This window comes from Catharus ustulatus, chromosome 25 (genome assembly GCF_009819885.2).
Source record: "Catharus ustulatus isolate bCatUst1 chromosome 25, bCatUst1.pri.v2, whole genome shotgun sequence".
In the NCBI taxonomy this organism is placed as follows: domain Eukaryota; kingdom Metazoa; phylum Chordata; class Aves; order Passeriformes; family Turdidae; genus Catharus; species Catharus ustulatus.
Window position 1 is genome coordinate 6,792,507 of NC_046245.1, and position 13,846 is coordinate 6,806,352.

A 13,846-nucleotide genomic window follows, 5' to 3' on the forward strand; every position below is an offset into this window, starting at 1 on the left:
GATTTGGGACTCAATCCCTGCTATGCAGCTGCTCTGGGGAAGATAATTCCATGCTCTGGCATGTGTCACCCTCTGGCAGCAGCCTCAGTTGCCAGCAAACAGTCCTGGGAGGGTTCACCCTGCTGGAGCCAGCACAGGGGTGACAGCACAGTGCTTCCAGGGCAGAACAGCCTCTGCTCCCACCCCCACTCCCAGCCCACCTGGCCATAACCTCTGAACTGCTATAGTCCTCACCCTCTGGAAATTATTAAACTCCTCTGCAGCTCCACTCCACGCTCATAGCTAGGACACAGCAGCACTGGAGGTACCTGGGGCAAGCAGGGTAGGAGGGGAAGAGGAGGAAAATAGTGCTTTGACACAGAAAGAGGCCTTGAGGTGTCCTGATCTGCCACATTCCTATGTTAAACCCCTTATCAGAGCAAGGGAACTCCTTCAGCAGTTCTTAAAGAGCCAACACAACACCCGGTGGAAATTTCCAGCTTCTCTTTACAAAGTGAGAGGAAAACCTGCAGAGCAGAACTGTATTTTTTCAACAGGTGTGTTCTCAGTATCAGGTGCTGCTGCTGCAGAAGCTCTTCCTCCTGAGTTCTTGACACAACAGAAAGTGAAAGAGTCCATCATGAGATCAGGCTGAGCCCACAAAATCCCTGTCCTCCTCAATCCCACAAGCACACCTGACATGAACCATGGCCACAAACAAGGCAAGTGGAAAGACCATTTATTCCATTATCTGTCACCATACTCAGAGCCATAGCACTTTAGAGGGCTTGGACTGCCAGCAGTGACTGTTCCCTGATAACAGTGAAACTGCATCAGAAGAGAAATGAAATTTTTTCTTGGCTGGGGGCATCCATACTTCCGGGAAGTGAAAAGCTTAGAAAAATGTGTCCTCTTGTATTTCCTGAACAGCAACAGGCTTTAGTTTTGTACATGGAAGTCTGGTCCTGCACAGCATTTTAAAGGCTTTGGTTCTTCTCCAGTCTCAAGTATTACTAACAAATTATTTGGAGCAGCCTAATCTTAAACCCCTGAGGACTGAGAGCAGGAATCTCCTTGTTTACATGGTTAAGTGGGTACAGAGGTGTTTGGTTAAAGGTTGGACTTGATGAACCACCAAACTGATTCTGATTTGAGGAAACCACCCACACTACAGAGAGGGACTTTCCAAGCAACAGTTGTGTACCTAGTTTGTGCAGAGGAAAGGAAACACGTGGTCTGTAAGGGCACCTTCAAACCGTTCCAGGCTCTTTCCTTGCAGACTTTTACCTGCCCTGCCTTGAAGGACAATAGCAGAGGCTATGTTGTCCAAATCAACCCTTTGCCCAGCTCACTGAAGTTAAAACTGAATTAATTGAGTTCCCTGAATTCCACCTATATCTAAAAATGCCATTCTAGAGCTGTCACCTCATTAATGGAGATGGATACTTGGAGATGATGGAGATGATACCTGGAGCAGAGCTCCAGGACACTTGGGAGCTGCCCCAGGTGTATCAGGATGCAGGAATCAAACCTCCTCTCTGGCTCCAGCCTGGCAGGGACCCTGAGAGGCCCCTGACACAGGGCCAGATCCCCAAAGAAGCCTCAGCTGTACTTGCCATAAAACTGCTGCTCACAAGAAGTGGGGGTACAAGGGTGGAGTGGGGAAGCCTCACAGGAAGCTACTCCTCATCCCGAGCATGTTCCCGATTCGCCCAGTGCCCCCAGGCTGACACATGACCTCTAGCTCACTTGCTGACAAGGTGCCACCCTACAGGAAGGAACCAAGACTTCCAAGCACAGAAAGCACAAGAAAGACACTTTCCTGTGCTACGGCTGAGCCAAAGGACTTGACACCTCTGCTCCACTTCCCAGGACAGCCCAGCAGGGCCAGCCTGGTCTTTCCCCACAAACACTGCAACCACTAAACCAGAGCCACTTTTCCTCCACAGCCCCTCCAGTCCTGTCCCTGCCAGGACACAACCAAGCCCAATCTTTCAGTCTACGGCAGTTGGACACTGAGCACTGTCCAGGGAGGGGGAACAAGAGTTTGAAACCTCTCCAGGCACTGCAGGAACTAAGTTTTCTCTCCACTTCCTGAGTACATTTTCTAATCACTGGGCTATCACAGGAAATCCACGTCATTGCTTCCAGGAGATGAGGAAGGTTTTGATTTATTCTTACTGAGGTGTGAAGCTTTTTGTTTTGTTTTTTTTCTGCCTATGAGCTGTGTTTAATTCCTTCAGAGCCATGTTGCTGTCCACAGACACTGCCCTGGCCTGGCCTCCCAGCACAGATGATTTCCTTCCCACTTTCACAGAGATGTTCCATGGTTAGAGGCTGGGATTTCAGACATGGGATCACAGCATTCCAGCTGTCCCCAGCAGCTTCCCATAGCCAAGGCAGATCCTGCTCAGTGATCGGGCTGAAGCTCCCCTCTGTGCCAGGGCTTGTGGCACGAGGTGAACTTCAATAACATGCAGTTAAACTCTCCATTAACCTTCGTGTCCCTCATGCAGTTAATCGCAGTTAAAACGGTATTAAAACAATGACAGAAAAAAGAAATCCCAACTTACTGCACTATATAGCAGGGAAAGCTCTCAGAGATCCTGGAATGACAACATGATCCATATAAAAGCACTGGAAACTACACTCTAAACCACAGGCAAGTTTGTCATTCACAAGTCTAAGCAGGACAGAGCAACACAGATCTCAAGACAACTGTTGCTCTCAGAATTCTTATTTATTAAGAGCAGAAAGAAAATTTTGCTTAAGTTTTATACATAAAAAAGTAAACAGTAAAATTTTTTCTTATAGTCTTTTCCACGGAAGAAAATTGAGAAATAAGTTGTCTTTTTAGATAATGTTTATTTAAAAAAATAAAATTAATTGACAAAGATACCACACTATTTTGCATGCCGGGCACCCCTTCGCTCACAGGACCCTGTTCAGCATGAAACCGCTTTGTCAGCAATGCACGAACAAAAACCACCCCAGCCTGGCTCCCACCTGGCAGCTGCTGCAGCCACACAATTTAGTGAGATATCTCTGGGTTTTTACCAGCTCAGGTCTTTTGTAAATAAATTCCAAGTGGACACTAAACAAGTATTTCACTAAGAGATGATGAAATATTAAAATTAAAAGCAAGTCAGATTGCAGCTGTAATTACACTACATTAGAAACTTCAGTTGGTGGGGATCCATTCACCATAGAGATTAATTTGTAATCAAGGTAATTACAAAGAGCATTTATTTCCTGCATGCTTTCCCGGGCTTGGAACCAACAGAGTTGACTACATGGAGAGTTGACTAGGGTATACTTGGAATTCACTCTCTCAGGCAGGAGACTAGTTAAAGGAGTGTTACTGATAACAAAGAAGAAAAGTTATACAACATTGATTATTATAAATTACTTTGTTCTTATCTGCTTTTAGCCTTAGTCTCCTACAAGTCTTCATCCACTCCTGTAGAAACCCAACTCCTTCTCCATTCCCCCGTGGTAGCGCCCGTCCCTAGTGGTGGTTTGAGTGCGTGGGGCAGCCCTTGATGCGGAACACGTGGATGTGCAGGTGGGCAGCGATCTGGTTGCACACACTGACACAGTATCGGAGAAGGTCGAACAGGGACAGGATCTGCACAGGGAAAAATCGCCTGCAGTTATACCCACACGTTCCTTGTCTCCCACAAGGGTGTAACAGCCCACATTCCACAACCACAGCACTGTGGTTCACTGAGCAGAATCTCCAACTCTAGGAATAACCATGGAATCAGAGATTGGCTTGGGATGGAAGAGAACTTAAGAGCCCATCCAGCTTCATCCCTCCCATGAGCAGAGACAACTTCCACTAGCCCAGGTTCCTCCAAGCCTGGTCCAACCTAGCCTTGGACACTTCCAGGGATGGGGCGTGACTCCCTAACGAGTTTCTGCGAATGCTGGGCTTTCTTCCAGCCTAAGACAAGACAGACTCTCAATTCCACAATCAGAAAGTAGAAAAGAGTTATAGCAGCTACAGAGATACTGTGAAATGCCCCATTAACTCTAAATGGTGATAACCATACACACATCTTTTCACATCAAATCAACACAATTTTACTGAAAGGTTAACACTGTTTTTGTACATTAAACTTCAGCATTTGATAAGCCCAGATAAGCTGAATTTCAGATGTTTTCCCCCCCCCGTGGGTGCTGGAGTCATGACACAGCTTAAGCATAGCCAAAGCACTCCTGCAGAGTGCCCCTGCTAACGAGGCAGCAACACTCATCTGCAAAATATTCTAATCTGCACTTTGAATATTTGCTACAGTGCTTTGAAATTTTAAACTATCACAGTTATCAAGGTTAGAAGCGACCTTCAAGATCATCGAGTCCCACCATCATCCCTGAGCCACCATAATCATCCTTAACGCATGTCCCCAGGTGCCACATGTGACACCTCTTGAACACTTCCAAGTATGGTGACTCCATCCCTGCCCTAGGCAACTTATTCCAATGCCTATTCAACTCTTCCAGTTGTTTTTTTTTCAAATATCCAACCTGAACCTCCCTATGCCCATCTTGATGCCATTTCCTCCTGCTGCCTGGCAGTGGAACTCAACCTCCCCTGGTTGTCCCCTCCTGTCAGGGAGTTGTGCAGAGCCAGATCCCCCCTGACTCTCCTTTTCTTCAGGCTGAGCCCCCCAGGCTCCCTCAGCTGCTCATGGTGCTCCAGCCCCTTCCCCAGCTCTGTTCCCTTCCCTGGACAAGCTCCAGCCTCTCAGTGTCTCTCTTTTCAGGAGGGGCCCAGAGCTGTGCCCAGGACTGGAGGTGCCCCAGCAGTGCCAGCACAGGGGCACCACACTGAGCCTTCTGGACACATCATGGCTGTGACTGCCCAGGTGTCGTTGCCCACCTGGGCACTCCTGCGTTCATGTCCAGCCACTGTCATCAGCACTACCAGATCCTTTTCCAGCCTTCCAGACACTCTTCTCCCAGCCTGGAGCATTCCATGGGGCTGCTGTGACGTGAGGACAGGACCTGGCACGTGGCCTGGTTGACCCTCCCACTGCTGGCCTTGGCCATGGATCCAGCCTGTCCAGATCCCTCCAGATCTACATCGCACCCAAGCTGGTATCCTCTGCAAACTGACTGAGAGTACCTCAATCCCCTCACCTAGACCACACCAAAAGACAGTGCCCAGGACCGTCCCAGCACTAAACCATGGACACTGTGACCCTGCTTGGCTCTGTACCAGCTTCAAATCCACCCTCTCCAGGGGATTCAGCTGGGCACAGCCAACACAATGAATTAGAGGCAGAGTTAATTAATAAAATGAGCCTGGACTCACCAGGGCAATCCAGAGGACAATATACTCATCAATAAAGCTGTTAAAATATTGGTCAAGGAATAGCAATGCTGGACCTATGAATGCTGTGTCATACAGATACATCTCACTCTTGGTCATGTGGGCAACCTGCAGTAAAAAAAAAAAAAGGAGAAGTTTAAGAAATAAACATGTGCCAGCCAAGGCAGAATGATTTCAGAATACACAGAGCCAAAAACATACATTTCAAGCCACATTACTGCAAAACATGTAATACTCAAGTTGCAGGAACTTGTCTGAATCATGGTGCTCCACAGCTACAGAGACGTAAGGTTTGCAGAGAGGCATATTTTATTAGAGCAGAGAATGTAGCACAGAAAAAAATCTAACAAGTTTTCCAGCTCACCTCTTCCTCCTGCCAGAAACCAAACAGTGAAATGGAAGCAGACTGGTAAATTTTAAAGTTGAGCCTGGAAACAAAAACTCACAGTTTCTGGAGCTTTGAAAGTCAAGGAAACTTGGTGTTCCTCTCTCTCCAGCTCTTTTTCTCCCATTCCACAAGCATCATGACTTCTCTCTGGTTTCAATTTGATGACCATTTTTGATGTTCAAGTGTGCCCTTCCCACCTCCCTACATGCACAGAACCCATCTCACACCCAACCCTCATTGCACAGCACAGTTGAGATGGGACTGAGCACCAAAGCAGGTCTGGTACGAAAGAAACTCTTCTTCCACTGTGAGCTTAAATTCTTCCTCCACTATGAATTTAAACTCTTCCACTGTGAGTTAAGTCCAGCACTGACCCAGCTCACAGTAGCCTAACAGAGGCCTGCAGCACTGGGACAGCGTTCGAGGCAGGAGCTGTTTAACACTCATTCATTGACACCTCCACCCTCCTACAAACCTGTTAATGATTTAAATCCCTATTTTCCTCCAATTCTTCAAGTTAAACCCTCAGCAAGTGTTCCAAACCACAGCAGCCCCTTCACCTCCTCTCCTGCCAAACTTTCCTCCCTTTTGTGTCTGAGGGGGATTCCAGCCACCTCTGCTCCAGCCCAACTCTTCACACATGTGCACAAATACATTGCAGAAGTGTGAATTAAACAGCTGGGGAATTAAGAGAAACAGCTCTGAGCTGTCCTGGTGCTGCCTGTGCAACCACAGCATAAGCTCCAGATGTCCACTGCCCTTTCAAACAGAAAAAGCTCCGTTGCACCTCCAGGCTACTTCAAGCAAAGCACAAATATCTCTTCAATGCACAAGCAAGTGCAAGTTACTCAGTGGAATACTCAGAGAGCTCCATAATCTACAAAAAGTTCTCCTGCAACAAGACTCAGAAAGGTTCTGGCACACTCACCACCAGTTTATTTGTGATCTTGGCAGATACAAAGCCAAAAGTCAGGATGTAGAGGCAGGGGTGCCTCTCAAAGAGCTGCACAGCAGATTTCTTGTAGATCATTGCAGCCAAGGCGATCACTGAGCCAATATGGAGAAAAGGTGAGAGGACACTTGTTCCCTATGGTGAGATTAAAGTATGAGGTTAATAAAATGTACACATTGCAAAGAAACCTCAAAGAGCCCCTCACAATGTGGTGTGCAATGAGGGGTTAAAAATAAAATCACATTAGAAACATCTTTCTGAATGCTGGTGCTAAAAGGAAACAAAAAGTGGTGAAACTTGAGTATGCAGCAGCTGAGAATGTGGTGGAAACTTTCTGGTGCTGGGGAAAAAAATCAGATTATAGGCAGCAAGAACACTGCAACAGAAGGTGCTTGTGCAGACACCTCCACTTGTTCTTTTATATTGATAATACAAATAATACAGATCTTTCAGAATTATTAAACACAGAATCTTCTTGAAAAATTTCCTTCTGAATATTTGTATAACTTGATTTATCTCATTAATTCAAAAACAAATATCAAAGTACAATGAGTACTTTTAATCAAAAATTTTAAAACTTGGACTCCTAAATTTATCATTCTTACATACATAATATTAACTTGTTTTTCCCGAGCCAGTAAGGAGTTGAAGGGAAAATATTTCCCATGTTTATGTTAAATATTATGTTAAATACAATACATGTGGCTGAAGAGCCTCCGTGCTGAGGAGGAACTGGAAGCACAAGGTACTCACTGCTATAGTGGATCCATTTTTGCCAACTCCACCCGTGAAGATCACACCAAAGTAGTTTGTACAGGAGAATATGGTTCCTGCCACAGTACAAAGAGCTGGGAATATTTTCACCTGAATATTCAGTATTGGAATCTTAATGGAAGAGAGACAAGAAGTTAAAATATACACAAACTCAAATTTGGGTTAATATTTCAGGTGCACTCAAACACTCCACTTTCCAACACAACATTTGCTCTTCTCTCTCTGCTATACAGAGATTCACATTTCTACAGAGAAAACTATATTTTCCAAAAATCCTTCCATGAAGCTTCCCAGAAAGCCAAACTTGTGTTCAATTACCAGAGAAGAGACACCAAAAGCAGAGAAATGGACAGTAACCAAGAACTTGCTCTAAGTCATCCCAGGGAAGAGAATCATCACCTTTCCTGAAGCTGCAGTCAAGATCAAACTGGGCAGAACAAGGGCCACTTGGGATGGTCAGAGAAACCCTTTCAAGTACTGGATCTGATCTTTTGTGCAAGAAAAGGCAAGCAAAGAGACCAGACAAGTCAGATCAGAGTCAGTAACCCAGTAGAGGAAGGATGAGGTTGCTAAAGAAGGGAAGAACGAGCACAGGCAGTTTTGAAAGTTTCCTTCATTTTTTAACAGTGATGTTTCAAGCAGAACAGGAAAAACTAGAAATGAAGAATAGTCCAGAGTAAACCACAGGAAATATGTTATGGAAGCAAGTGTTTAGAGATAACGGCCCAAAACTTGCCAACTGTATTCAACTACTAAAAGCTCTTTATTCAGGAACTGAAGTCATGGCACTCAACTGAATAAATGCTCAGCTCCCCAATGAGTCCAGCCAGGAACAGAAGCCCAAAGGAGGTCAAGTTACTTCTATTTTTCTTTAATTACATTTTCAGAGTAGTTTTCAGCAGGTAAATCATGGAGTATTATGAGTTGGAAGGGACCCATCAGAAGCATCCAGTCCAACCCCTGTTCCTACACAGACACCCCAACAATCCCACCCTATGCCTGAGAGCGTTGTCCAAACACTCCTGGAGCTTGAAGATCATTCTTGAAGATCCTAAGTTTTCTATTCCATTCAACAAGTGAATCTCTTGATCTTTTCAGGGCATGATTAAGAGGCAGAGGAGCTTTAACCCTTCATGCCTTGTTCAGCCCACTCCCCAAACCCCATCCAGTTTCATGATACCCAAATATATTTCTCCCTTGCTAAGGCTGCCCTGCTAAGGCAAAAAAAGGCATTTCCTAGAAAATTGAAGAGGAAGAATAAAGACAAATAAAGAGAAGGCTTGAATTGCCAGACTGGAGCACTACTTGTAATATCCATTAACATCAAGAGGCTCAGGACTCTTGAAGCTCTTCTAAAAGCAGGTACCTGTGCTGGCCTCTGTCTCAGAACTGATACTTTGGTATTTAAAGAAAGGGTGGATTGACTTTTACAAGCAAAAGGAAACAGTAGCAAATTCCCATTACAGGAGTCAAAAGACATTAAGGTTGACATTTCCCCAAGACAAAGGGAGTTGATTGGGAAAAACTCCCAGCTACCACTAGAACACTGGAGAAAGATGCTCAGGGAAGGAGAAGATAAGGCCACACTGTTGTAACATCCAGTTTGGCAAGTTTTGGGCTCTTAACACCCTCCTTTTGGCCACCACAGCAGCTGCATTTAAAACATGTCTGAAGAAAAAAATTAATAAGAAACAGCCACATACAGAAATTTAGCAGAGGAAAGCCAGGAGTGGATTAAAAAGTCAGCACCTGCTGAATTTCTCCATGTACAAAATGGGAGCAACAAAGCCAAAAGTGGGAAGACACAAAATCAAGCAAATATCAGATTACTTTTATTTCTTCCTTCTGAGTAGAGGGAAAGAGGGAAATGTTCCTACAAAGTGGCACTGCAGTCACTGAATTTCAACTCAGAGGACACTGGAAGACAGCTGCAAGGTTTCCCTGTCTGGTACTGCATGTATCACTACAGTCCCTGCAATTAATCTGCCATTCCTGGTGATTCCAGGGGCTTCATCCAAAGTCACATGCAGGCAGAACTTCCCAAAACCATGTCAGCAATGCAGGGGAGTATCACCAGTCACATTTTTTAGAGGCAAATCGTGTTCTCTGTTAAACCCTCTGAAACTGATGATAGAGGGAAGGCTGCATTGCCCAGAGAGATGCAGACTCCAGGTAAACCCTGGGAAAAAAGCATTCCAGGGCTTGGAGCAACCTGGTCTAGTGGGAAGGTATTTCTGCCTGTGGCAGAGGGTGAGACTGAATGAGATTTAAGGTCCATTCCAAACCAAACCATTCCAGGATTCCAGATTTTGTTTGGGGAGAGCCCAGGCATGGCAGTAACCAAGCGGCAGCAGCAACAGGAGCGGTTGCCAGAGCCAGCATTAAAGCAAGTCTGGGATATTTCGCCAGAAAATTACTGCCAGGATTCCAGAGTACATTCCATCAGTTTTATGCAGAATGAATTGGGGTTTAAAAAATAAAATTATGCGGGAACAGGCTAGAGCAGAGCCCAGCTAAGGCCTCATGGAAGCAGCAGGGAAGAGCATGTAAGGGACCTTGCGAACGGGCACGAAGCCACTTCCTCCAGGAACTCCTGTCACCAACCCCACAAATACCACAACCAGCTGGGCAACTCAGACCCTGGAGTCCTTCTCACAGGGCTGGATCCCAGCTGGAGTTCAGAGCTGTCTAGACACACTACAGTCACATCTGCCCGAGGACAACTTCCTGAGGGCTGAACTCCAGCTTCATATTCCCAGAGTGTTTGTGCTTTTTCATATTCCAGACCCTGCGGGAGAAAACTCCAGCAACTGCAGCACTTTTCTTGCTTCAAGCAGAAAAATCAACTCCAAATATACAATCTATTAAATGAGTTACCCTAAGCTTCCTTTACTCGCATGTTCCACATGGTCCAAGTTGGAGCCATATTCAGCATCCCACAGGAATCCCCCAGCTCCAGGAGCTGGGGAAGCAGCATTTAATAGGCTTTGAAGAGAATTTAAACTGCCAGAAAGGAGGCAGGAAAGGCACACACAGTTTCATGGAATAAAGGAAAGGCAATGAAAGCAACAATTGCCAAAATACGTAACTCTGCATTTCACCTGTTAGGTGTTTTGCTTTTCCCATGAAAAGTGGAATGTTTGAGTACACAACCACATTTACTCCATACTTCTCCCAAACAGAAGCAACCAAAAAACGCCAAACCACCAATTTGCAGTCACATCAAGTATTAAAGGATTAGAGAGGGCTGGGTGAGAAGGTGTTGTGTGATTTATTTTGCTCTGCAAACAGTAAATAACATTTATCTCTAAATTAACACAAAATCTCATTCATTTAATTGAACAGGATTGTCATGGGAGACCTGATTAAGGTTGTTCTCTGGAGAAATGCTCCATTAAACCAACCAAAATAGTTTACTATTTTTGGGAGCTTAGGCAACCCAGAACTTCTAACAGATCTCAAGATTTTGCTGAAAAGGGTTATTTAAAAGTCTATTTTAGAGTTATTTAAGCTATTTAATAACAAGAAACGCATTTCTAAGCTCATACAAACATCACTGAATTGTGCCAGATGTTGCTGTAGCAGGATTTTTCCCTCTCTTTTTTTTTAAAAGAAAACTGAGAACAGGAATTGAGAAATTTTATTGGTAACACAGAATATTAAATTATAGCTGCATGGGGATGTTGGCCACACTAATATTTCTGGAAAACTTGGCAGCAGTAAGGTGACGTGTAGCCTCATTTTTATTTTCTAATCAGTCCTACCCAGCCTCATTTTCTTTAGATGGTATTTACTTTGCAGTTTTATAGAATTAATTAAGGGCTTTGAGGTTTTAAGCCTGAAAGCACAAGCAGCAAAATCAGGATGGCCATGATTAGCTCATTTGGGATCCTCTCCACATAACTGTGGGTTCAGTGCAGATTAGCAATTCATCCATTTGGGGTGAAGCTTGTCAGGGACTTTTGACTATCTCTTGGTGCCACTGAAGTCAAGATTTCTTTCTCCTTAAGAACTGCATTTAACAAATACAGAGAGAAGATCAATAACCAGGAAGGAAAACTAGGAAAACCTTCCAGGAAATCATTCCTTTGGATTTTATTTCCAGTAAATTTACATACAGTTTAATTTATGTATGCACATACATGCTTTTCTGTGGACAATGCCATTTTGTTAGCTCAATGTGGCTTCAGTAATACTTACTATTGTAATATTATTATTTATTATTATCATTCAACTTTCAGCTGACATGGCCTGGTGAACCTGTATCAACATATCTATAATAGATATATAGACATATAGATAGCATCTGCAGCCAGGCTGTGCCAGCAGTTCATTTACTCATTTACTCATCTTAGGTTAAAAGGAAAAACCTGACAATTGGGGGTTTTCCCCTTAAACAAATCAAGAGTCATCAGCCACATATAGGCCAAATTATCTACTGATAGTTCCCAACTGCTCTCCAAGAGTTCCCCCAAATCCTCATCCCAGTTTACTATTCCTCCACTGTTTGTTGCATGGAATTCATTTGGGTTTTGGCCAGCATTTCATGAAAGATTTAAGTTCATGCAATGTTTCATAGCTTTTTACCTGCACGCACAGTGTATAAAATAACCTTGTTTAATGAACCTGTTACAGCTGGAATCCACAGTTAATTCCATGAGATCTGAATTCAAAAATATGTTTCCATTTATAAGGAAAAATGAAGCCTTCCTGGAAAAGTGAAACTGTCTTGAGATGTGCAGGAGTCCTTCAGTAACCACAGGATTATTGCAAAGGATAAGATAAGAACATGAGCAAAATTACCAGAGATTGCCAAAAAGGTGGTCCTCCAATCACTGCCAGTAAATGCATGATTATTATGAAGATTTGTACTTCAGTCACATCAATTCTGATTAGGTATAAAAAGCCAAAAAAAAAAAAAGCAGAATTACTCAAAGCATTTTCAAGTCAGTTATTCGCAAGCTCAGCGGCGCAACTCTGTCATGCACAGTATAAACACCCCAAAACGCTGAGGAACAGAGGAAAACTCACAAATAATTTAGAAGGCAAAAATGTATTTAGTTTCATTGTTCAAATTAAGAGCCATGTTGTGCTATAATTTTGTTTTACTTCACAGTGCAATAACAGAAATTCATTTTATCAACAGGAAACATTGGAACCCTTCACTGCCCAGTGGCAGCTGCAGAAATAAATATTCAGTTTTAACCTTGTCCACCAAAAAAAAAAAGAATTTACTACAGATGATAACATTCTAAAAATGTATTTTTAACCCCCTATAATATTCCCTACCCGACCTTAATATGAATATTCTCTGAATAGCTTTGGGCTATTGAAAAGAAAGCTTTGAAAAGAAACACAAATCCCTAAAGGGTTGATGGAAATGGTACAGTGGCAGCAAGAAGAGAAACCACTTCTGGTTCCAGCAGAGTCAGGATGGGCTGCAGGAAAGAATAGAAGAAAACAGGAGCACGTAAAAGTCTTGGAGGTAGAAAGAGGGAAACACCAATGAATGTACAAATGAATGCCAGAAATAGGAGTATAGAAAAATACATGTGAAATAAAGAGGATGGACTTGCTGGTGTGATATATATATGGGGTGTATATACACTCTGTTATAAATAGGCATACACATTTTATACATATATACATATATATGCATATAGATGTATGTTATATATTAAAAATATGTTATATATGACATATCTATTATAGCCACATAATAGTATTTTACCCTGAAGTGCTACATCAAAAATAAGCCTTCAAGTCAGTTTGAAACATTTCTGGCTAATCCTTATTTCCAATTAGATAATTCTACCTAAAAGACTCCAAATCACTTCCTGCATACACAGGTTTTGCTGTGACAAAACCCTACAGATATCACCTGCACAGGGAAGGAGCATTATGGGGTGGGCTTTCCTCTCTCTGCCTTAAATGAACTGCAACATCAAGGAATTTATTTCAATATCAGCTTAGTGTTTCTCTGTAGACTTTGTTTCAGTTTGAGAGTGGATGCTCTCATTTGAGGATCTCCAGTCTGGTCAGTAGCAGAGCCATACAAGCAAGGGTAATTCCGAGGCTGCACCTAAATCCCATGGAAGACATCTCCCCCATGGCAGGGGTTGGAATGAGATGAGTTTTAAGGTCCTTCCCAACCCATCCCATTCCATGGGTTTGGTTGTCAATTTGCTTTTCACTACACAAATCTGGAGATGGGACACGCAGGAAATAACCTTTGGAGCCCTCCAATATCCAATTTCATTAACAACAATCCTGCAAGGCAGTCACAGCTAGCTGGGGGAAAAATTAACTTCCACTGAGGAAAGAATGTTCTAAAAGATCTCTGTTTCCAGTCCTGATACAAACAAATGGAGCCTTTGAGGTACCTTGCAAGAAAAAAAATGTTCAACAGAGATAC

General features: G+C 43.5%; 1 protein-coding gene across 3 annotated transcripts in view; it reads right to left on the reverse strand.

Annotated features, from left to right (window-relative positions):
- Window positions 1-2,824: 2,824 nt before the first annotated feature.
- The window catches only part of CEPT1 (choline/ethanolamine phosphotransferase 1), a 31,301-nt gene continuing 20,279 nt past the window's right edge, over window positions 2,825-13,846 (reverse strand). For 2 of the 3 annotated variants that reach the window (XM_033079980.2, XM_033079981.2), the window contains exons 5-9: window positions 12,235-12,319; window positions 7,411-7,542; window positions 6,634-6,792; window positions 5,300-5,425; window positions 2,825-3,607 (exon numbers count right to left, since the gene is read on the reverse strand). In XM_033079980.2, the coding sequence (XP_032935871.1) occupies window positions 3,488-3,607; window positions 5,300-5,425; window positions 6,634-6,792; window positions 7,411-7,542; window positions 12,235-12,319 (622 nt within the window). In that variant the 3' untranslated portion in view covers window positions 2,825-3,487. The remainder of the gene's footprint in view (window positions 3,608-5,299; window positions 5,426-6,633; window positions 6,793-7,410; window positions 7,543-12,234; window positions 12,320-13,846) is intronic. The other variant, XM_033079982.1, reaches the window with a different exon arrangement.